The sequence below is a fragment of the Leuresthes tenuis genome, unplaced genomic scaffold, assembly GCF_036924035.1.
Source record: "Leuresthes tenuis unplaced genomic scaffold, fLeuTen1.0.hap1 SCAF_21, whole genome shotgun sequence".
NCBI classification, from domain to species: domain Eukaryota; kingdom Metazoa; phylum Chordata; class Actinopteri; order Atheriniformes; family Atherinopsidae; genus Leuresthes; species Leuresthes tenuis.
The window spans coordinates 9,618,732-9,643,797 of record NW_027325375.1 but is presented as its reverse complement, the minus strand read 5'-3'; the positions used below and the strand labels follow the sequence as shown (position 1 = coordinate 9,643,797).

Sequence of the window (25,066 nt, the reverse complement as noted above, 5' to 3'; positions counted from 1 at the left end):
CAAACAAATACGCTGCTCACCATTTGTTCCTGTGTGTTCCTCTTAGCATCGCTGAAGGCCTGCTGCAGAGTGCTGAGCAGTGTTTCTGACTCCTGAACTCTCATCACGAGGGCAGCAACCTACAACACAGAGAAAATAGATCTGTGAGACAAGAGAGAGTGCTCAATGTTCCCCAGAAGAACACAAAAATAAGTGTTGAGATGGTGCATAAACTGCAAGTCTTTCCCATCAGAGTGGAAGGGACGTGTCCTGGGCTGAAACAGCTGCAGGAACATACCACAGCAGCACGGAGCTTGGAGCCAGAGCCACAGTGGTTTGAAATTTACCTCCGATTTGTGAAATGACAAAAGGTATTCTAATAAAAACAAAGTCTGCTGTCGATTGGAAGGGCCGACCCCTTTCAGGGAGACAGCTGGATGCATTCCCATGACTGAAGTTACATTGTAAAAAGTGTATTCAAGTGTGCAGCTCAGAGTATGGCATCACATTTGGAGGTTTGCTTTGCTGTTGCACTCAGGGTGCACATGGGAGTAAAGCTGGGTCGGGAAGTTCCATTATCACATTATCTGTGGGCATCTCAGAGGTTTTTTTGAGGCTAATGAAGACCAGTTACATCAGCTCCTCTTTAAAAGCATCCTTCCTCACACTATTGCTTCGTTTCCATTACATGACACAACATGGAGTGGTTCGCGCCATCTTTTATCCCTTTGTTGCTGAGCTGTTCCGATCACTCCCCGAAGATATTCAAACCCTCCTGAAATAAAACGTGTCACAAACTGATTCAGTGCAATAACCCTTCTATACCCCTCGCTTGTAAGCCTCTTTAAATAAAAACATCTGATCAATCTATGTCAAAGAAATTATGATAAACGCACACAGCAGCTTCATATGTGCTGCCAAGATAAACAGCTGACCCATCAACGTTGAAGCGATACCGGCTGTAGTGGGAAACCGTTCTGTACCGTCCGGTATGGACGAACACCACGAGATACCAACAGTTTGGGAGGGGAATCCTCGGAGGAAACTAAAGAACTGCTCATGTCCGGAGGGTCAGCCAGGGTAAAGAATGCCTCTTTATCTCACTACTAAACTCACAGCTCTCTGTACATCAGTTGCTGAATCTTTGTTTTCCCTCCAATCATTCACAAGTTTTATTTTTAAAACTTGGTGGGTGTCCGACTCAGGCCAGATGTGTCAAAAACAGCAGTTCTTGCTAATATGTTGAGTATGAAGATTTACTGTATCCTGACAGCCCGAGGCTCCACTTCTTTGTCTCCTGGCTGCACCAGCTTATCATTCAGCATCACACCATTTCCACCATCTTGAATTCTACTTACTGACTCCATCTCTCACCGAATACAAGCGATCTGCCAGTAAAGCACTGCCGCATCACATTGAAGTAAACCGAGTCCACACACGGTGGAGAGTCATTTGTTTACGTCTTCTGGTGTGAGTTTACGACCCAATTTAGCTTTTTCAACTTTTCGTAAATTAGTGTATAAAAATATAATAAACTGAATTGAAATCTATTAGAAAAAAATTAAATAAAGCACATGTTATTTTTTTTTAGGTGAATTTAGGAAATCATTTATTTATTTGCTCATTTGATATCTTATAAACCAACAGATTGATCAACTAACTGAAACGATCATCAGCAGCCTTGGATCATGAAAGTATTGTTAGCTTAGCGTGTTTCCATGTGACAGTAATGTAGCAGCACAGTAAACCATCAACAGACACTTCTGTATCAAACAGCTGTTTCTGTAACAGCTGGTTGTGATTTAACTCGGCTCACCTTGGCATCCACAGGACTACTAAGTACAGAGTGTACCATGGTAACCTGCTATTTCTGGATGGGGAGAGATGGCTGAAGGGGATGGACATCCCAGATTGACACATAAATGAAAAATAGGCATTTAAACTGTGTTTTTTTTCCCGTTTTATGGAAGTGACTAAACTTTGTGTTTCACCTGAGGTCTTTTTCACTTGCCGACAGGCTGCAGTGCTGTGATATATTCAGAGCCCAAAAACTATGGTGGTCATCACTTTGGGTGAACTTAATATTCACACCCAGTAACCAGCAGATTACAAATCTTTGTTCTGCATTTCCAGTGCAAATGCATCAGTTTACAGCTGATCAATTAATGGCCACAAACTGCTTTACAGTTCTGGATAGATAATCTGTGCACAGACCTTCACGGCGATTTCCTCGTTCCCTGCTTTCACTGAATCTTCCAAATTCTGTTTCTCTGTCATCGTCCTCTCCAGCTGATCATTGGCCTGACGGAGCATAACCTGCAGCTTCTTCACCTGGAGGAGAACAGGTGTCTCAGTTAAAAAGCAGCCAGTCGTTTCTCTTGGCTAAAAAACACATTGCCGTAGCTATAAACAAACCTGGTCTCGTGTCTCGGCCTCCTGTCCTTGAATGGCCTGCAGCTGCTTCTCGTAGTTGGAACACATATCGCAGCGTCGGCCGAGCTTTCTGCCAGCATTTTTAACCTGGCGTTCAGCAACAAGGAAACCACATTACTTTCATTCATTATCATCTGATAATGTAACGTCTCACACCAAACACAAGGAACAATTTTAGTTCATGTCACTTCCCTAACAGTTGATAAAGGACATGGGAAATAAACATGAACAGCAAATACACACTTTTTTTTGTATCTTCTCTTTTCTGACTGAAAACTTCAGTTAGTGGACTAGTAATGAATACAGGATTGAAGTGAAGACGTTTTGTAGAACTGTAACCAAAGCTTGGATTCATTTTCTTTAAAAAAAAAAACATCATCATGACGTCTGGACTTAGTATCACATGTGTGCTTGTGGACCCAACCTTCTGTGGTTAAAAACTGAGGAAAATCGTATTAGAAATCCAACAAAGTTAAAGAGTGGTTTGACAAACAGACATCTACTGCCAGTTCAGACCAATTTAGATCCTATACGCCGTATAAAGATGCTGAGCACACACATAAAACTGCTCAGTTGAAAAAGAAATGATTCAGTTTTCCAATCTTTTGGCTTACAAAAAATGAAAAAAAGAGCTTCTAAACCAGTTTAGAAAAATAATGACTTCACTCTGTTATTGATAATCTGCATATCTGATGTTGAGATGGAATTTATGATTGAAAAATACGGTTTGGGGTACATTAAGAGCTTGTGTTAGCACCTCTTGCTGCAGCAGGTTCCACTCGGTGTCACTGACGAGCCGGTAGCCTGCAGGTGGTAAGTAAGCCGTCTCCGGGGCGTGGGAGATGCTGGACAGCAGTGATGCCGTCTCCTCCTGCTCAGGCGTCATGGCTTTGATCGCCTTTTCCTGGTCTTTAGTCAACAAGAAGTGACTTGCCGTAAGCTTGATGGAGCTGATGGACGAGGTTTCACCAAAACTACCGTCTGCCACCCCACAGTCGGCCCCCACTAGGGGCCCAAAGTCCGACTCGTCCAAGTTGCTGGCCGACTTGGCCTTGTGGTTTTGACCGCCGAGCCCCTGCTGTGCAGACGGAGAGGAACCGAGGCTGTCTGTCGACTGGACTCGCCGCAAGTTGTCCTTGTAGGGGTCCATGGGCCCCCCTGCAACCACCTCAGTGTCCAGGGAGTGCATAGAGCCATGGGTGCTGAGGTTGGTATTGTTCTGAAAGAGAAGGCAAATGTATTCACATAACAATCAAACAAAGTATCAACAGCATTACTCACAATTAGAGCTAAAAATGGTAAAGATGAAATTTCTAAAAGAAAAAAAAACTAAATTTCTTGTTTTCTGGTATGGTTTGTAAATGGTTATCACCCATTAACACGCTCATACAGCACTTACAGGCATGGCAGTGCTTTTTTTTCCCCTCTGTCACACACCAATGGACAAATCAGAGGCAACGTGGTTCAGTGTCTTGCACTTTGAAATGAGCTCTCACAACATTAGAACTGAACATAGATTTTTAACCAGTCACCATTTGCTCCAAAAGCAGTAACCTCTGTCAGTCTAACTGAAGGGAACTCTGGAACATCCAGATGGGCTTTTTTTCAAAGCATGGTGTTTGTGGGGGATGGTAATGCAAATCTGGATGTGGCCTGTTTAACTATGGTAATATCACTTTTTTTGGTCTTCATTTGAAGTCTTTTAAATAGGATTCAACCCGGTTTAGAGGTGCCGTAGAAATATCTATCCGGTTTTCTTGTCTGTGGAACAGTGTGCAAAACTGAGATTCAGTAACGCCAAGACATGTTCAAGTGTGTGTAAATCATTAGTTAAACAAGAGCAGTCTCAGTGCCGCCGTGTGGGCACAACCCTGTATGGAAGATGTCAAAACAGCTGCTGAGATTAAAGGAACTGGTTCAGTGTTGGAAGATGGCTTTTTCTACAATTTTACTGAAAAAAGAGGAGGCTTTGATATCAGACACATCAGATCATTATACATTTATCAGGCGTCCAATCTGAGAAATGCTAATATCCAGACTAAAGTACAACTTTGTGCTTTTATGTCAGTTACAAAAAACCCCAAAAACATTTACAGCTCATCTTAACTAATGATGAATTTAGGAAATAAAATCAATATCTTGGTCTGAACAAAAGGACTACACAGAATGTAAAGATAAGTCAACAGCCTCTATTCTCACACAGTATGGATATATCCACTAACCATGTTCTCAATAATGTCCACAAAAAAGTAGAAGACATCTTTACTGAACCCAAAACAAGAAGCCCGTTCCTTTATTTTCTCCCTTTACACAAACCACACTGAAGCTGCTTGAAATCAGGGACGGTCTGTTCAAAATGCAGCTCCCAGCTCATTACCTGCTCTTGGTCTCACATTTCCAGTAGAATTTAGAATTAAAGCCAACATCCTGTTGGCTAATTAAAGGGCACCGCATGACCGTCCCCCAGGTACATTTCTAATCCGGTTCCTCTTTCCACAGCTCAACCTTTCTGATCTTCAGAGTTCAGCAGCAAAACTAAAGAAGGAAATACTGGGTCAAGATCAGAGACTTCCTGCTGACTACAGAGAGAGTTTTCACTCAAATTCATCCTCCTCTGGCTGTTTTTGCTTCTTGTTCTATTTTCTTACTCTCAGGCTCAAATAAGTAGGGATTCCCAACAAACATAAACACGGGATCGAAAAAGAAATTTGATCTAATAAGTCGGCCCCGAGCATGTGGAAAGACAATAATGCTAGCTATGCTACATCTGAAGCTCGGGACACAGTGTGACTTTCAGCCATCCCAGGTGACCTATGTGGGAGGATCATGGTGACATTGTTACACTGGACAGTGAGAGAAGTTCAAAGAGTACTGCTGTGACCAAAGATGGCCATGGACAAACAAAAAATTATAAAAAAAAAAATTTATAATGAGCATCCCGCAGCATGACTGCTGCTACGACCCACCAAACCGTGTAGAAGGTCGCCAAAAAAAGTAAAAAAATTAAACACAAAACTGGTTAAATGGTGGAAGCGGAAGTCTTGTCTGTGATGTTTACTCTTTATCATAGCAGCCTGGAACAGTTCAGCAGGTATTGTTATCGTACAATCAAACATCAAATGTGCAACATCACATTTCAAGCAAAGTTCACTGGCTGGATGCCTGTTGAACAGTTTGAATAGAACTTTAAAGATGGCTAAAACCCCAACGAATGTAGCTGCCTTAATGCTATGATCACTAGAATAAGATGATCAGGTCTGAACATTTGTGACTGCTCCTTGTGTAGACATCCTCTAACATGTCCCAGGCACTAATGAACTGACACGGAGGAAAACAAAGCAGAAACAGCTTTTAATAATGTTGCCAGTCGCCGATCGTAACGTTCTCGCTTGATCCGAGCCTGACCGCTAATACAACTTTTTTCTGACTAAAGAGCAATGTTACACTTAAATGATATGGAAAACGACCTCAAATTTCCTTCTCAACTCAGCTTTTTTAACTGAAGCGCATCTGTATGAAGTCCAAGCAACTTAATGATGAAGACACAAAAAAAAAACCACTTAGATTTGGGATGTTTAAGGCACAGCTGAGTCACAAAATGTTCTCAGTTAAGGTCACGAGAAATTAACACAGACAAGGACAACCATGAAGGAGAAGCTCACATTATAATACAACGAGCTGATCTCTCCCCTAAGAGAGGCGTGTGGGATTACACGGAGCTCATACCTCCTCTACGCTCAGTCTGAGGAAGAAGTCGTCCAGCGGCTCAGTGTTGTCTCCTCCATCCTCCTCCTGCAGGTCCTTCACTTGGCTCAGCCTCTCTTTTTCATCTTCCTCCTAAACAAATGCAAGTTTAATCCTACTTCTTCACTTAACATTTTTCTGGGTAATTCACTTTGAATTACCCTAACTTGACTTTTTATTAGATAAACCTGTCAAATCTAATTAAGCCTCCTCGGCTGCTGAGACTTAACTGGTGCTTTTGCAAAGATAGCGGCGTTGACTGTGCTGTTTAATTTGATTTTCAAGACTACGGTGGTTGCAAACTGGGCTCCACTTTACTTTCAAATCAGTGATTTCAAAGAGGTTTGGCTGCTTCTGGTAAGGACGGTCTTGAAATATTTCTATTGATTTCACATTAAGTACCAAAGCTGCAGGGATTTTGCTGAACTTTTTGACTGGTTGAAACTTAAAATGCTTCATTTTGCAGCAGCTAATTTATTAAAACTTTGAGTAAAGCAAATGTAGAGATTTGCATACAAACACAGTACATGTGTTGGACAAAAGTTGCTTGAAACATGTAGAAGAGCCAGAACTACAAAATGTGGAGATGGACTGTTGGAAAGTTTAATGAAGACATAATGAACACGTGCCCCCCCCCACAATGCTCCAACTCCCCATCAAACCAGCAAGTACAAAACTGAAAACGCCAACGAACAAAGAACACTGACGGATGTCAACAATAAAACGGTAAATTTTGTTATTTTCGGTGCTCGTGACATAATGAATGAAAAGCAAAACACTTGAGAGGTTCAATATTCACCAAAGCAGCTCCAACTCACTGGGTATTAACTCTGAAGTTACCCTATAGTACCAAGACATTAGCAGCAAATCCTTTAAGTCCCATCGGTCACGAGCTTGGCCCAGTGATTCATTCAAACACCCTGTGGCAGCTTCATGATTTGTCCTTCCTCAGATTACTCTCAGCAGGCATTCACCACTGCTGACAGGGAGCATAAGGCCTTCATGTTTTAGAAATGCTCCTCTCCACATCATGACCCCCTTAAACTGTCCCACTGGGATCAACAAATACTGACGCACATCCACACTCAACAGACATGACTAATCTAATCATTTCTGGCTTTCCTCGGTCCTTCCAGTCAGAGATTGTGAAGAAGCAAGCGAGATAAAGATTGTTGCCATTGGCATCCAAAGCTCTGCTGGTGGACTTTTTACGTTCCTTTGCCACCCCAGAGCAGATGAACACATTCCTTTTACTAGTGCTAAGCTCATTATCGGGCCAAAATGAAGAAGCTCACAAATCTAACTTGACTGAAAACTAAAGCCTGTTGTATCTCTGTTGATGTACCTGATCTTTCTTCTTCATTTCCTCCACCTGACGGAGCTGTTCTGAGGACAGCACGCTCTCTATCCTCTGCATGTCCCTCATGAGGAGGCGCTGGGACTCGAGGAACTGGTCGTTGGCTCGCTGCCACGTGTGTTTCAGCTGGTTGTGCTGCTGCCGCTCCAACTCCAGCTTGTGACAGACTGTGGCCACGCACAGCAGAGACATGAAAGAGAGAAGAGCGTTAGCAGCTGTATGTGCTTTAAGCCTCAAACATAACGGCATGTGAATCCTAATTCAGACCTTCAATAGCAAAGATAACTGAGAAAAGAGTGAGCCGACCTAAACAGCAGTGTTACTTTTTTTTTTATGACCTCTGTAAACAAAACTTAGCCCTAATGTGTCCGGACATTCATCATTTCTTCTGTTTATCAAAGAGCTTCCAGAAAAAAAGCATTAGAAAGTACCCTCATGAAGCTCTTTCCTTAGTTTCTCTGCATCCTCCTGCAGGACAGATTTCTGAGTGTTCAGCACAGCCACATACATCTCCAGGTCCGTACGGCACGACTTCTCCGCCTCCAGAACATGATTGAGCTCTTTAACCTGGAATGGGAAATTGGTTTATTTTCTATTGTAAGCCTAAAAATCAGTGTTTAAAGTTGACAGGTTACTCCTCTCCGACTCTGACAGCTTGTATTGGAACCAACTGCACATACAAAACTAACTCAGGCTTTAGAGAAGAATATCTTAAGATTGGGTTATTAGTTTTTATGCCGCACACATGGAACAACCTGAGCAGTAGTCAGGTCGAGTATTATTCAACCAACCAGCGTTAAAATTATTTGTTGATATCATTTATACATATTTCTTGTTCTGCTTAATCCACCACCATCAGCAGTGCAATTTAAGGGACTTAATTACACCAAGGAGCAGAAAAAGGAACACCAGCCTCCAATATAAAACATCGATTTAATTTTCACCAGTCACTTTAATAGGTACACCTGTTCAATTGCTTGTTAACACAAACAGTTAATCAGCCAATCGCATGGGCACAAACTGCATTTAGGCATATATCAAACTGAGCATCAGAATGGGGAAGAAAGGGGATTTAAGTGACTTGGAACATGGCGTGGTTGTTGGTGCCAGACAGGCTGGTCGGAGTCTTTCAGAAACTGCTGATCTGCTGGGATTTTCACGCACAACCATCTCTCCAGAGACTGGTCCAAAAAAGAGAAAATATCCAGTGAGCAGCAGTTGAATTGTGGATGAAAATGCCTCGTTGATGTGAGAGGTCAGAGGAGAATCGGCCGACTGGTTCGAGATGATAGGAAGGCAACAGTAACTCAAATAAGCACTCGTTACAACCAAAGGATGCAGAATACCATCTCTGAACGCACAACACGTGGAACCTTGAAGAAGATGGGTTACAGCAGCAGAAGAACACCCCGGGGGCCACTGCTGTCAGCTAAGAGCAAGAAACTGAGACTACAATTGGCACAGGCTCACCAAAACTGCAGCATTCAGATAGTATGGTCAGAATTTGACGTAAACAACATGAAAGCATGGATCCATCCTGCCTTGTATCAACGGTTCAGGCTGGTGGTGTAATGGTGTGAGGCCCCTTAGTGCCAACTGAGCGTTGTTTAAATGCTGCAGCCGACCTGAGTATTGTTGCTGACCATGTCCATCCCTTTATGACCACAGTCTACCCATCTTCTGGTGGCTACTTCCAGCAGGACAATGCACCATGTCACAAAGCTCATATCATCTCCAACTGGTTTCTTGAACATGACAACGACTTCACTGTACTCCAATGGCCTCCACAGTCACCAGATCTCCAATATCTGATAGAGCACCTTTGGGATGTGGTGGAACGGGAGATGCTATCGTGTCAATATGGATCAAAATCTCAGAGGATTGTTTCCAACACCTTGTTGAAAGTATGCCACGAAGAATTAAGGCAGTTCTGAAGGCAAAAGGGGGGTCCCACCTTTTACTAGCAAGGTGTCCCTAATAAAGTGAGCGTATGTGTTCATTTGTGTCAAATATCCAGTCTTCTTTTAGCTCTGCTCCACTTTTCACCAATGTCTGAAATCTTAACACAAAGAGGTGTGGAACGCCAACAACCTTGCCAGCTGGCATGGTTATTTGAGCAGGGCAAGGTCCTTGCTTGTCTCGTGACTCACTGCATTGTGCAACTTCTTGTTTCGCTGAAACTCTAAAACAGATGTGGAGAGCCACATGGAATGCTGAAAAGAAGAGGATGCAGCCACCATGACGTCATCGGTTGGTTTGTGAACTGCCCTTTTAAAGTCTCAAAGTTTAGAATTTCATTGCCACCACCTTTGCTGCCAGACCGGAAAACGGAGCTGAAGAGTGACAGTTGAAAGCTGAAGGGAAAGTATGTCTTTTATGGCTATCATCCATTTAATCATAATAAGACGGGCCACCAGCACACTGAACAAAGACAGGGAATTAAGTTAATGACACAATATAGACCTGTGTGGATATTGTTGTTGCTTTTTTACAGTCATCTTTTATATGGATTCTAAAGGGTGCGGATATTTAGCATGTCCTGTAGAGCCAAAATAGCAAAAAATAACATTATCAAACACCATGATCAAGTGAAAGCCACAAATGCCCTCTACAGACATCTGATAGTGCTTATTTTTAGAATAAGTGATTTTAGACATTGCACATAACTGTTACACAACCACAGCAACTATTATCTTTGAAAAAAATAACTGTCTGTATTTAATAGCCTCACACCTATAACGATTGTGAAATTGGACACTGAAACCTCTTTTATCCGTACAAAAGTGGAAATCTCTTCTCATGGTATCATGAAACCTTTCAAATTCAGTTTCCTTTGCGAGAGGTATTCTGCACAGTAAACATGAAATAAAGAATTAATTTACCCGATTGAAGGACTCGTTTCATGCCGACTAACCTTGGAGGCTTCCAGCTCCTTCACCCTGTCCTCAGCTGTGGACAGCCTGGCCTTTAGGGCTGCAATCTCCTGCTCCATGGGCATCACCACCGACCGCAGCTTCTCTGCATCCTCCTGAGCCTTCAAAGTGTTTCACACACCCACATTACAAATGCACACAGCCACAAATAGAAAAGAAAATCCCACAAACCGATGCTGCATGATACGAAACGCATTTGTTATGATCTTAAAGTGGATGTTCATTCTATTTCAATGAACCTACAGGCAAGACTGATCTAAGGCTGTCATTGTCATTTTCATCACTTTTTATCAGCGTGAAACTCATGATGGACAGTAGCTAAGATCGGCTCAGAATTCACTCACTCTACTGGAAATAGAAGTACTTGGAGCCAACATTACCCACAAGTCAACTCGAAGATTTCTGCGTGTTACGCTGGTAGCTACTAATGTCGCCCTGAGTCCTCAACATCAAACTGACATGAGAAGCAGCCTACAGTCATTTTCAGCCCCACATCAACACACGTGTCCAGGTCACGTTCCTTTGAGATCCGATATAACCTCCCAAGTGAGAGGAAGAGTTTTTGATTAACTATATACCTCCGTTTTCTCAGACTGTCAAAAGACTGAACCTCAGAGAGGTTACCATTAATGTACCAAAACACATACAAGCTGGAGGGGCTGGCTGACCGTGCCATCAGAGAAAACTGACTATCAGTTTGTCGGCTGAGGAAAATGGAATTACAGAGGTGGGGGGGTGTCTTAAGACGATGTGTGCGATCGAATTTATAAATCTGTTCCTTCATTGTTCTTAATCCCACCCCAACGTTGTGGGCTGTGTGAATACAGCACGTTGTAGAAGACACAGACTAACTGCTGACATGACGAGTTGGCCTGAAATCTTTAGTTTAAAATCTTATGAAAATTTGTTTGGAGATTTATTCCTGGGTAGAAATGATCAAATTTAGTCGAAACAGCCTCTGCGCTGAGAGCTCAAGTATGAAGTTTGGAATCAGTCTGCAAGAGTATTGGTCAACACACAGAGGAGTCCAGCTGGCTCAGGCATGAGGGACACTAAACTGTTCTGGTATTCATCTGGGTTTGGTTTTTAAACTAAACGTGGGAGGGGAAAAACACACATCCTTCAGACCCATATCAGCACAAAATAGAACTCCTCCAGCTCAGAGTAAAACATGAGCTGGGGGAAAGAAAAAAGCAAAACCACAACAGACACCTACTTTCTTCATTTCATCTTCAAGGTTCTCCTCCTCCTGACCCTCAGTAAGCCGCCGTCTCAGGTCGCCCAGTTCCCTCTCCATCGCCTCGCGGTACTGGTTCCACTGGGCTCGCTCCTGCTCCAGGCGCTGGTGGAACTGGACCTCATACTCACACACAGTGTCTGTGAGGGGGACACACAATAACACAAAAAACTCATATGACATGTCAAATATTCATAGATTAAGTCACATAGTGAACACAGGAGAGTGTGGCGCTTTAAAGGCACCGCAGTGAGAAAGGAGCCTGAAGGTGAGCACAGATGTCGATCCAGGGAGCGCAGCAGCCAGGAGAGACAGCTCTGTCTCATCATTACAGTTTTATACTCTCACACACACACACACACGTCGTTATCAAACAATACACAAAGGCTGCAGCCCAAGAATGTGACAAGCTGAACTCAGCAAAATAAGAAAAAACAAGGAAAACGCAAGCAGAGGGCTGTGATTGAGCATGTGACCAAGACGGCTCCCGATGCAAAATATGCTTCCAATTTCAGCTGAGTTTCGTGAAATTCAGCTTGGTAGTTTTCGTGTGAAAACAAACATCCGCCTCAGCCCCACAGAACACTCTACACAATCAGAGGAAGGAAGGTAATATCGGGACGCAGACTGTACGGTAAATTTCAAAGCATCTCAGTCAGTTTAGTTGAAAACCGTGGCAGATGTTTATGTGTTTATGTTTATGTATTTAGCAGACGCTTTTATCCAAAGCGACTTACAAATGAAGATTTAACAAGCTATATAAAGCTAACAATAAACTACATAGAAGGAACCCACTAGTCTGACTATGTCAGAGGTGACAGAGTAGAGATAGGGTGCAGGCATAGAAAGAAGTGCAGAAAGATAAAGTGCAGAGATAGAGGGGGTAGGGAAGTACAAGGTAAGTGCTGGGATAGGAGATGCTCTCTGAAGAGCTGGGTTTTCAAGAGCTTCTTGAAGATAGACAGGGACGCCCCTGTTCTGGTAGCGCTCGGTAGGTCATTCCACCATCGTGGGACGACACATGTAAAGAGTTTGGATTGTCTTAAGCATGGTGTAGGAGCTGCTAGACGACAATCCTGGGACGAACGGAGGGACCGAGTTGTGACATAAGCCTTTGCAAGAGCATTCAAGTAGATGGGAGCCGTTCCATTAAGCTCTTTGTAGGCTAACATCAGTGACTTGAATTTGATGCGGGCGGCTAAGGGTAGCCGGTGGAGTTCAGATATGGTGAAACTTAATAACTCTGTTTCAATGATGGTTTTTCCTGCACTGCACGTGTAAACAGAAGCTCATTTTACCTTTCATGATGGCCTGCAGCGAGGCCACTTCCTCCTGCCATTGACTGCGGACCTGGTCGATGGCTTCCTGTTTGGTGTTTTCCGACACAGTGGCCACCGCTTTGATGGTCTCAATCTCAGCCCGGGCTTGAGACAGCTGGTCCTGCATGGAGCTCAGCTCAGTCTGAGCGCTCTCCAGCGCTGCAGTCTGCCTCTTCAGCTCCACTGGAGGGGATGTGATGGATCAAACAGGACGCGAACCACGGAGGGAGAAGCAAACGTATATAAACACACAGAGCAGTAAGATAGGAGATAAATGCAATGGTACAGCACAATGAGGCAGAAGAACCAGCCACACTGGTTCACATGCACATTATGAGTTTTTCAGACTTCGATCTTCAGTAAAACTCTTATTCAGCACAGGTTCTTGTAATTTTATTATCTTTACGTCCATAGTTTAACAGACCTCTCTGTACTTTCTGGTCAATGATTTAAGCAACAGAACATGTTAGATTGTAAAAAGCTGGCATGTTTGTGAGATCCGTACCTTCCTTGGACAGGTAGAGCTCTTTGAACTTGGCTCGTTTCTGGTTGAACTCGGCCTCCAGCTGCTGCTTGAGTTTGGTGAACTCGGCCCTTTCCTGCTCCAGTGCAGCCACTCGCTGCTGGAGCACCTCTGGATGGTGAGAGAGAAAAACACCACACAGGGCTGTAGTTAATCAACTGTTCAATCAGATGTCATTTTCAAAATAAAATTCAAATCTGTGGCATTCACCATTCATTACATGGCTAACATCAGTGGCGCTGTATCATCAGCAAGACCCTTAGTCAAAGACCCTAAAATTAACTTTTTTTTTTTTTTTAAATCCCTAAAAAAAAAATTCTGATTGTTTCTTGTTAGTTACTAAATCTAATACTAAATGTTTTTCAGACAAATCTGATGAGGAGAACTGTACCCAAAACAAAAAAATCTGAAAAGAAAATAACGTTTTCGTTGGTTCATAATTAAAGTTAAGTGGTATAAAAAAAATGTCATTAGGGCTTTAAGGAACAATTCAGTATTTTCTTCCTCTGTCCTTTGCCAACTCACCCTTTGTCCTTTAAGACACCAGATGACAGCACAGAATAAATCACTACAATTACATAAAGCTTCACTGTTGCCGCCAAACAGCCAATTAATCGATTAATTCATCAACATCACAAATCAAACAGAAAGAAAAGTCACTTGACACAAAAAAAAAATCTGTAAAACTCAGTATTTTAGGCATTAGCTGATATTGCTGCTTGGCCATCATTTTTAACCTGATTTCACTGATAGAAACATCCTCAATCCCTGCATCACTTCTATGTTGCAACACAATGCAGTCGATAAAGAGTTAGTAGATAAACAGAATTCTACACAAAGCCGATCATATTGTTCATCTGGCCTCAGTGGAACAACTAAGTTGCACATCATTAAACTCTGTCACAAAGTAATATTGATGACATTTTTTTTTTTTAAACAATTCATTTGAAAAAGGAATAAAGAAGAAGAAGTTATTACGTACCACATACACAACTGAACCTGAAAATACTGCCAGTCACTGGTTTTTCCTACACTGAGAGCAGCTCATACCTGATTTAGTTCATCCCTTATTCAAAAGCAGAGCACAGACAAGGGAGAAAATGACATTCTCACATGCAGACGGACAAATGGAAACATTTACAAGCACAAGCAGCAGGAGGGTTTGGCACAGCTCTGCCACTGTCATGTGATAGCTGAGTAAACTCCATAGAAATTCCATCACTGCTCGTTCACATGGGTTCCTGATGTATTTTACCCAAGAGTTCAGCTCAAGTCACAGGACTTTTTAATATAACCGCTATGGAAACAACATGATTATGTGCCCTTCAGTAAAGATTCTAATCACTCAGGTCCAGAAGACAAAGACCAGGTGAATCACTATGTAGACAAAGCAGCTAGTTAACCAAGAGACAACCAACACAAGTTCACTGAGGATACAAAAATAGACCAAGCTCAGTCTCACTTCTCTTTCCAGCAGGTGCAGACACGTGGTAACATACAGCGTCTGCCAGCTCAACCTTATGAACGTTGGACACAGCAAAAAAGGGAAAGTGTGACTGAAAATGGATCATCAACTGCATGTACCTCCAAGCATATAGAGTATTCCATTAAGAAATGCATTGAAGTACCTTTTTACAACACATTGTTACAAACACAGCCCACACGTTTCATTCACCCACATAATCCAATACACCCCCCATCTTGATACTTCATAGCTCATATAGGCTTGACAGCTATATGCAGTCAAACAGCCCCAGGCTAATTTCATATCTGTATCACTGTGTTGAACAAGAAAACATGTGATTTGCAATATTATTGGTGAATACTGCCATGCCTATGATAACATGACTTGCAATGTATTAACAATTATTTCAATAGATGTGGAAAATTTCTTGAACCGGACATGCATTTTGATGCAGATGTTGGCGATTCTGCATCTATGCAGTGGAAAAAACATCACTGAGAATTTGAAGCCTACACAAAATTATAGTGTATCAATAAATGGGGATTTTTAAGCCACAGCCCAAACAATAAAGGTGCATACAGTTCAACTGAAGTAACAGACCAAAGAAGAGGAGGCAGCAGAAGGAGAGGAAGAAACACGTAGCTCCTATGTGACACCAACATTATTGTGATGTTCTGGGTAATGCAGCTGAAGAAGGCAGAGCTTGGCATTGAGCTATTTAAAAATATCTGAAAGTGGATATTTAGGCTCACTTTGTTAACTGGGTAGCACTAACTAGATAAAAACACACAGTGTGTAAAATCGGCCACGTGAAAATATATTATGGTAATGCAACTAATGTGTGAAAACATGTTAGCTGCTTTCACTCTGACCAAAACATCTGCAACCCCAGGAACACAGTCAGCCCGACAAGTCAAGCCACCCTTAACTTTTCGCTATCACTCAAAAAGAGGGAGGAGAGTCACTCATTCAGTGGCAGTTTTCAAAGATGAGGAGAAGCAGACACATTCAGAGAATGCCAGGTTTGAGTTTGTGGAGCAAATCATTTCAGAAACATAAAGTGAAATGAGTAACATACAGCATGTGGAGTACCACGGTTGGTCACTCTGACACTTAAAAGATTAGGCTTTTAGTGTCATTCTTAAGACACTGGGATTTACTTGAATTGAAGGCTTTATTCATCCTAAAGGGAAATTAAAAATATAGTATTTACAGGTAGTGGTTGTTAAAAGGAAATAAAGACGCATCTTCAGATGCATTGGATTGTTGACGGGTGAATCAAATCAAATCAAAGCATGAGAGGAGCAACAATTCCCGGCTGTGATGTGCTGCTCATCTCAGGTTTATTAGAGAGGGCTGGATCCCACTTCTGCAACCGCCAGAGGACCATTTTTAGAAACAGTAAACTGCTTTTAAACTTCCATTTCAACTATACCCCAAATATCTGAGCTGACTGGAATCACTTTGTTTCATAATCCCTCAACCAGATGAAAATATCTGGATGAAACCAACAGCCAACTTAAGATTTCTTTAACTGGTTCCATGTCATTATCAGCTGTTTGCATGCTCTGTTCTGCAGTGGTGTAAAGCAACTGTTCTTAAGAAAGTCCTGAACCTCATGTTGGGGTTCAAAATGCGCCCACAGCAGACCAAAGTCATTCATCTTGATGAGTTGTATGACAATTATCTGAGCAGGATACCGATCAAGGCGATTTGGTTGATCTGTATCTGACCCTGATCTGTATCAAGGTCACCTTGTACAGCTCGACTCTGATGTGTGTCGCTTTAAATCTGCTGTACTGCAACACGGCTGCTCTTGTGGCAGGACCTCACCAATATGTATGCTGCAAGGAAATAGTTTGAAGTGGGGAAACAACACTTGTTAAGTTTTGTACTTCAGTGAGCATTTCGCAAGGCCGTAACGGCAAATATCCAGTCAATACAATCAATATGATGAAACACCTAAAGTCGAAAAACAACAAGGTCCCTCAGCAAACTCAGGTTAAGGGTCCATTAAAGCAAAGCACTGAATTTCAGCTTCTAAATCGTGGCAGAAAACGATACCTTTAGGTGCCTCAGATTTATCAAGGTTTCTGTAATGATACCACTGAGTTCTGACACATGGATGACAGACAACATAACAGAGCTCACTTTGATGATCTAGAGGCATTGCTGGTTGTCTGAGCAGGTCCAAACTGTGGAAGTTCTAAGGTGAGAAGTGGCAGTCAGGTCATCAGCTGGTCAATTTTTTTTAAATTTTGGGTTGTTTTGCTACCTCTTTCAGACTAATATAAAAGGAAATGTGAATTTAAGGTGTATCTTGTATGTAACTTGGCACATGTTTGTCTATACAGTACCTGATGTTTATACTGGAACACTTTCAGACAACTTCCAGTTAGAAAAAAAAAAAAGTCATAACGCAAGTAATAAAAGTAGAAAAATGTTATTGTGACACTTTTTTACCATTTTTTTTGTACACAATTCGTCTTAATGTTTAACTAGAATGAAAAAAGAACAAAAAAATGCCTCTTGCTAAGGTGCTTAAATAAACTTAATTGTCTTCATCATATCTACTGCAAGACTTGCCAGTAAATTGTCCCTGTATTGATATACATTGTAGTTGTAACTGGCAACTAATATATGAGTTATGATTATACTTCAAAAAATAATCTCACATGATTGCATTTAAACTCTCATAAAGCTGCAGCATACATTTCCTGTGGGACCCAAGTAAGGTCCCAGTACCACTGTTTGAGAAACAGAGGCAAAGCCTCCTGCAGGTACATCAGCTACCTCCACTATAGCCCAACCCTCCACGTGTGTAGGCCAAACACAGCACATAATGCCGGACTGATAAGATCCATATGACCCGTGTTAAAGGCTGAAAGGTTTGGACAAGGCTTCCAGAGGCCAGAGCCGGCCTTTAGATCAAATTTATCAGACTAGCTCAAGCTACAAGCTAACCAGCTAGTGAGAGTGGTACTAAGAAATTAACGTTAACTTGGCTTGATTATTAAACGTAACGTGTTGACTCCATTTTAGCAATGTACAGTCTCAGTTACTTTAAATTGGTTTAGGTAGAATTCGTAAATGCACACACTGCGTAGTGTGAATGTTCAATATGAGCCACTGACAGCCAGTGACACGTCGCCCTGATGATGCTAACTAGCTAATGTTGTCAAGGATGCAGAGGCCCCTGCCTTCGGGGCTGCCAGACTTCAACACTCCCACCACAAAAGGCGATTAATGTAAGACATTTACCGTCATGTTGGGACGACTGAGGGGATCCCGAGGCCTCCTCGGCCATGGTTTCCTGAAGGGGGCTTCAGGCAATTACCAGAGCTGTGGGTTAAGAGTTAGGAGTGACCAAGAAAACAGGCTAACATCACAACTACTTTGAAGCTAGAGAGGGTGGAAAGAGCTAGTTCCGGCTGTAGTTTCAGAATAAAAGCTTTGCGATAGTGCTCTGGAAGGTTTGATACGAGCCTTAAGATGAGCTGTTATGACTGTGTAAAAACACAGCAGAGATCAAAATCCAGCCACGATTTTTATTAGAGTAAGTTATAAGGTTATGTTAGAATTATTCGTTGCCCAACAAGTTGTGGCTGATATTTTGAAGACAACAATAATATTTCCCGTGTAACGGTTTTTCTACTTTTTCCAATCCGCTGCCATCTTTCAAAATAAAAGTAGCCAACAGGTACTTTTTTTTCTTCTTACATTTAGATTAGAGTTGGGCAAAGAAATAGTTGACTGTTTGATATTTTATGCGAAGTTGAAATATTTATAGACACATAAATACTACAAACTTGCAGATGCACATTTAAACATATTTTTTCCAGTCTCCAAAGATGTGTGGTACACTACTGAAACATCCTGCTATCATAAAACTTAAAATATGAAGAGAGAGAATCAGGCATAAATATAATCATCTGTTCTGGCATGGTCGTTATTAGCTTTACTCAGCATGAAATATATACATTGATGGTTGGTTCTGACATCTTTATGATGTTATCTATCGCATCTGACAAATACTGAAATGTATAGATTTATCGTGTTTCCAGAAATACAAACACCCACGTACTGTGGTCATTGGAGCATGGCAGGGGGTGGGGATAGTACTGTCTCAGCCTTCAGGCTTCTTCAGTTATTTAAGAAAAAGCTTTCATGCAAAACTTTGCTCTGTGGTCACTGTTGCCATTTCAGACCATTTACTTTCATCTTTCATTTCCACATTAACCCGGCATTGGAGCCATAAGGTAAGGCATATTCTTAATATATGGTAGTTGAAATGGTCAAATTACACCTCGAAATGAACTGAAACTTAATTATAAAAAAAGAAATACATACAAAAATAGTACATCGAGACTAGACCTTCAATTAAAGGAGTCAGGAATATCCTGCAAAGTGTCCTATCGAATCAGCAGTATTTGTATTTAGAAGTTGACAGGAAGCTGTTTTAGACACAGGATGCAGGGTTTAAAGATAAAAGGAAAAAAAGAGCATTTATATCACTCTGCTTATAGAGATACAGTGACATACGTATGTCTCTTCAGCTGGTGTAAACAATTCATTTGAAAGCTGCCCCCTCTTCTCAACTTTTTGTGGAGTACATGGTCAGATACCTCAGCTCAGTGACAGCAGAATTATCTGTAAGAGTCACATTTTTACTGCTGGGAGTACACAAGGCGGACATCCTCCCAAAAATAAGGTCCCTGGAGGTTAGCAGTAGGCATGTATGATTCTCAGAAGGCTCATGCAAATACCAAAATAACCATAAGACTTAGTCAACACTCAGAAAGAGGAAGTGGCAAATGGTCTTCTTTCCGATCTACAGTTGTGTATACTGAAAAGCAGTAGCTCAAATGTCTTGCTGTGAAGTGTGAGGCTTTTTTTCCTCCTTTTATTTCAGCTGGGTCTTTTTTTTCTTTTTCAGTTGTGTTTGGCGCCCAACAGAGAACTCATGGCTCTTTTGCGCAAATACATCTGGGTGTTGGTGATACTTGGGATGATTTTTGTGTCTGTGGCGATCGGTCTCATCTTCCTGATCATCAACAATTGCCTGTCCAGAAAAGGTTGGTTGATTCTCTCCTTAACACATCTATCAGAAGTTCCACTGGCATGTCAATAACAAAAGCATTTCTTACAATTTCATGGTTTGACACATATATTTTCCTCCACTGATATCAGATAGAACTTGAGACCGCATTTGTAAAGATTTAGCACCTTATCAGAGCCCTGTATCTTCTTTTACATCAGAATGATATTCCACATCCTGACTGTATTACAATGAATTGGATTCTAATTGGCTTGAATTGCTTTGATATGACATTTGTTGTGATTTGGCACTTTATATGAAAAAAAAACTGAACTGAACTGAATTGAACAAAAATATAGTAGGGGGAAACATTTTGAATATGATGATCATAATAATCTTTAAAGTGTGAGGTCTGAAATGATTTTCTTAGTATTTCTAACCTCCAGGTTATCTTCCATAATTTTATCTGGACAAGGAGTGCTGTGAAATATTTAGAATACATTCATCAGCACTATAGACTCAACTTAGAAAAAAATTAAAGCCAGAGCAGATTAGGAAAGTGCAACACGCCCAACAATATGCAATGAGATGTAAAGTGGAATTAAGGTGTGAAAAACAGTCAATGGAATTATACTAGAATATATATATACTTAGTAATAGCCTATTCATTTATCAGCTTTACTTAAATATTTTTTTTCAGATTAAGGTAACGATTAAACGATATAATCATATAAAAAGTATGATCTTCTGTTGTGATTCTTTAAAGAATTAAAGTAAGAGACTATCATCAAGTCAGCCATTTTACGAGTGAGTGAACTCACAATAGAGGCTGACGTTAAACTTGAGGTTAAACTTGAAGTTAAACTTGCTAAAGTAAAACTAAAGAAAATATTCTTTGATATCACTCTTAAGAATATTATCAAATTGCATCAGGGAAAAAATACATTTCCAGCATGACCCTCAAAGGCAAGAATAATATGCTAGTAACAGTAAAAATCATTATTTCTTTTCATTCTTCTGTTAAAGTTTTATCGAAGGGAGTTGAAGGGAGCATAAAAGTAAAAATTGTGATTGAAGTTTAGATTTTGAGCTAGATTTAAATATTAAAACTGACTTGCCATCACATGCTTTGACCATCTTTACTCTTCACATACTTCCCTAGTTAGTTCCAGGGAAAACAGTAAAAAACCCATTGAGGTCAAAGTTATGGCAGTCAAAGCAGAAGTCATTTTCATACATAGAAGTCATACATGTTCAGACTAATTAAAACTGAAAGTGCAACTTCATTTTAACTGATATGTAGCTTTTACATGAGCTTTTGTGAGCTTAACTGGGGCGCATTTGCAAAAATGTCTCACTCTGTTATTACTCAGTTCTGTCCTGGCAGAGATATACTGTAAATAAATCCTCTCGTGTTCATTGTCATCTGTTTCAACGATACTGCATCTGTATTTTGGATTTAAATATATACACGAGTGGGACAAATATAAGCTTTATGTAATTTTACAGGTTTCCCTAGCATGTTACCGTATACATTTTTTAGGGATGCGATCGTGTTGAAATTTGAAATACAATAAAATAGTGGGCCATAGTAAATCCACAGGAATCCAAAAACAGTTCAAATTAGAAAAACTCAGAACACAGAATGTAGAACAGAGGCGACAAAGTAAACGGAGTGCGGAGCAATGAGCAAACCAAAACCTGGTTTGAAACAGGAAGATTAAGCAAAACTGGGAAAAAGCGGATAAAAAACAAAAACAAAATATACAAGTAAAAACTCTCAAAATTAAACAGGAAGTAAAGACAAATAAAACACAGAACACTGTAAATCCAAAATGTAAGTTCATACCAAAACAAAACAACAAAGGAGCCATAGACCATGACAACTTGTTTTAGGCACCTGGCTTAAGTACTTGATATAACTGCAGTTCTTTCAGCTAGATCGTTCCTCCTTAAGTCTGTAAAGGTTAAATCATCTCAAGATAAATCAATGGTCTGAAATGATAAATGGCAAGCTTGTCTGCATTAGTCTGTGTCTATGCTGAGGACCTTCTCTAGTTTCTGCTCTTCTGGGAACCATCACATCCAAGCAAAAGCAACATTAGGTCAACTTACATTTGAAATTAAATTAGATCAAAAGAGAGAAGTAGACACAGTTTCATTATCAACAACTACCTGTTTTTTATGATTAACACATACAAATAAAAAAGGAACATTCTCAACACTAATAAGAATTCTGAACAGGGAATAGTGAAACTACATAACAAACTGTCACTGTAACTGAGAAAGTGCATCTGAGGCCTAACAAAAAAAACGCTATTATAGTGGCATGAACTGCTATAAGGAGCACCCTTTCAATTTGATTATCTCAGATGAAACTTTAATGATCCCTGTGTGGAAACTGAGCTGAAGCAGCACAGAGCAGGGCTTTGTGTTGGTTTACAGTATAAATGAACAAAGAGGGACCAAAATATCGTGTAACCCAAATACTAATAACAAGTAATATCACACATGGAGATAAAGCACGCTTTGTCAAAGCATTTTTTTTATTTTACCTTATTTTAGCTAAACTGATATTATGGTCTTTAGTTTTTACATTGTTTTATTGCATCTGTGTCCTTATGTGTTATTCACCACATTTGCTGAAATGCACTTTTTGATTTAATCCTGTAAGATTGATTGATTTTTTTTTTCTGCAGCTTAACTTAACTCAACTTTCTTGTCTTTTTTTTACAGGCAAACACAGAATCTTACAGCTTCAGAGAACATCTAACACCAGAGTCGAGTAATGCATTGATATATACAGTATACTCCTTGTATTTAATAACTAATACACAAGTTGCTCTGTGCTGTAGTGCATACAGGAACAGTTTTGTATTTAAAGACAGATAAGTTAGTTAACTTAGCATGAGTGTTAGAATTACAGTAACTGCTAAGTCCCTCAAAGAGAAGTTTATTTGACTGAAACAAAAAGCCCAATGCCTAGTTTACAGTTGTCTTCAGTAAACCAAAAAAAGAGATAGAAAGAACTAATTCTCTCATAGTTACAGTTGTGTTTTCATTGAATTCAAATAGATATCCTAACATGTTATTTGATGACTTTGACTGTTGTTTCTGTCAGATTTCCTAAGCAGACCTAGGCCAGTTTCCCTTTATTTTCATTTTTCATGCTTAAGCTAATTGGTTATAAACTTTGTGTATGAATAGGCCATCTTCTTGAACATCCCTGTATCAAATGATGGTTAGTTTAGGCAAAACAACATTTTCACTGACATTATTTTCATGCGTTTAATGGATGTATTGATTATGTTTATCTATAACTAACAGCCAGTCTACAGATAGGCTACTTTACTTATGCTAGCTGTGAGCTAAGTAACGCCGATACTCCAGCTATGAACATGGAACAACAGAAATTACTCTCAATTATAAAATTAAATCTTTGCATTGACAGAATTAGTCATTTTTTTCAATGGATTGATTTTAAGTCAGTTTAGCTGTTTCAACCTTTTCATTTTTTTCACAATAGTTAATATTTCCCATTTTCAGTCATTATGCTAAGTTAAACTAGTGAGTTAAAATGACTTAATAAAATAATGTCCTGTTATCCCCAGACTACTTCTACTACGGTATTTAGAGATAAAGCAGTGTGAATTTTCATTTCATTGCTATATTGTTCTTGATTTTTTATATTGTACATTTGTTCAAACTTAACAGCAACGACAAAGTGTGCCCATGTTAGCTTCCAGCTAGAATGATAAAAACTAATTTCCAAGCACCAGCAGTTTTTTTCTTTTCAAAAGGCCCAATGTTATATTCACACCATTCTTCTGGTTCAGAAAATTCCCCTATTCTGAAGATAGGGTCATTTTAATTATCATGATAACAACATTAGAAGTTTTAAATAGATCTGTTGTTGTCACAATCAAGTGTTTTTATATCTATTCATAATCATGCAAAGATGCGAGACATTTAGAAGATTTTGTTTTTATTAATGTTACCTGTAAGTCACCATATACAAAATCAAACATAAATGTTACCATTTAATACAGACTATCTTATTGGAGTTTCAGCTTGAAGCTAATTTACATTTGCATGCTATGCCCAAGTTACTTTTTAGATATTCACATTGCACAACTTTGGTATCACTTATCAAAAACTGGAAACAGTTCTTTCATATCAAATTTTCCTCACTGAATGACATTTAAAACATTAATTTCAATGTTTTGCCTTTTGCACAACTTTTCAGGAGCAACAAATACAACGAGAGCAACACCGAAGTTCCTGCTCTTCCTCCTCGGACACAGTTTGTCACAGCAGGCAAGAATCCATAAAAATCCCTCTCAATGTGAAGCTAACTTATGCATGCCCAAATTCCCTTTATTTATAGATACAGTAAATGTGTTGTTTTTTTTTTTGCTAAACCTCAAAGCTTATCTCCAAAAGAAACATGACAAACATTCTAATACCAAATGAGCTTTCTGAACCAAAGTTCATCAGATCAAACTAGGTAAGATTGTAAATGTCATCTTCTTCCACTTGTCTGGCCAAGTATGACAAGCGCTATTAATATTGCACATCAGAGAATTGTTTTTATCTTCCTTGCTCTCCTAAAACAAATTTGAATATAGCACAAAATGTGAAAGGATTCATAAAAGTGACAGTTTGACAGTGCTTCATGCTTTTATAGTCTGTACTTTCACAAGACTGAATAACAAAAAATCCTCATGAATTTTTAAACCAGCAGACTCAAGTTGTATAAACTTGAGAAAACTGATTGAATATTCTCAAGATGAGAAATTGAATTGTTCTGTTAGCTGTAATGTAATTGTAGATAGATTTTTTTTCAATTTGAAGAGTTTGTGATTTACTTGATATGAACAATTAATAAAAAATAAGGCTTTTGAAACCAGATTACCTATTCAAAGGTAATGATTCAATTCAACCTTCAAGAATGACAAGTAATAAAGACACAACATAGAGTTCCAGTATAGTATATGGTCAACCAATCAGCTAAATCTATTAGATAAGGCAAGTCAAG

The 25,066-nt window shown here is 40.0% G+C and overlaps 1 protein-coding gene across 1 annotated transcript in view; it reads right to left on the bottom strand.

The window, feature by feature from the left end:
- rabep1 (rabaptin, RAB GTPase binding effector protein 1) overlaps nt 1-18,392 on the bottom strand; it is a 31,965-nt gene extending 13,573 nt beyond the window's left edge. The window contains exons 1-12 of the mRNA XM_072374264.1: nt 18,252-18,392; nt 13,508-13,636; nt 12,982-13,185; nt 11,663-11,823; nt 10,428-10,547; nt 7,945-8,080; nt 7,502-7,680; nt 6,139-6,249; nt 3,170-3,631; nt 2,395-2,499; nt 2,194-2,310; nt 21-119 (exon numbers count right to left, since the gene is read on the bottom strand). Coding sequence (XP_072230365.1) covers nt 21-119; nt 2,194-2,310; nt 2,395-2,499; nt 3,170-3,631; nt 6,139-6,249; nt 7,502-7,680; nt 7,945-8,080; nt 10,428-10,547; nt 11,663-11,823; nt 12,982-13,185; nt 13,508-13,636; nt 18,252-18,297 — 1,869 coding nt within the window. The 5' untranslated portion in view covers nt 18,298-18,392. The remainder of the gene's footprint in view (nt 1-20; nt 120-2,193; nt 2,311-2,394; nt 2,500-3,169; nt 3,632-6,138; nt 6,250-7,501; nt 7,681-7,944; nt 8,081-10,427; nt 10,548-11,662; nt 11,824-12,981; nt 13,186-13,507; nt 13,637-18,251) is intronic.
- Nucleotides 18,393-25,066: the final 6,674 nt, after the last annotated feature.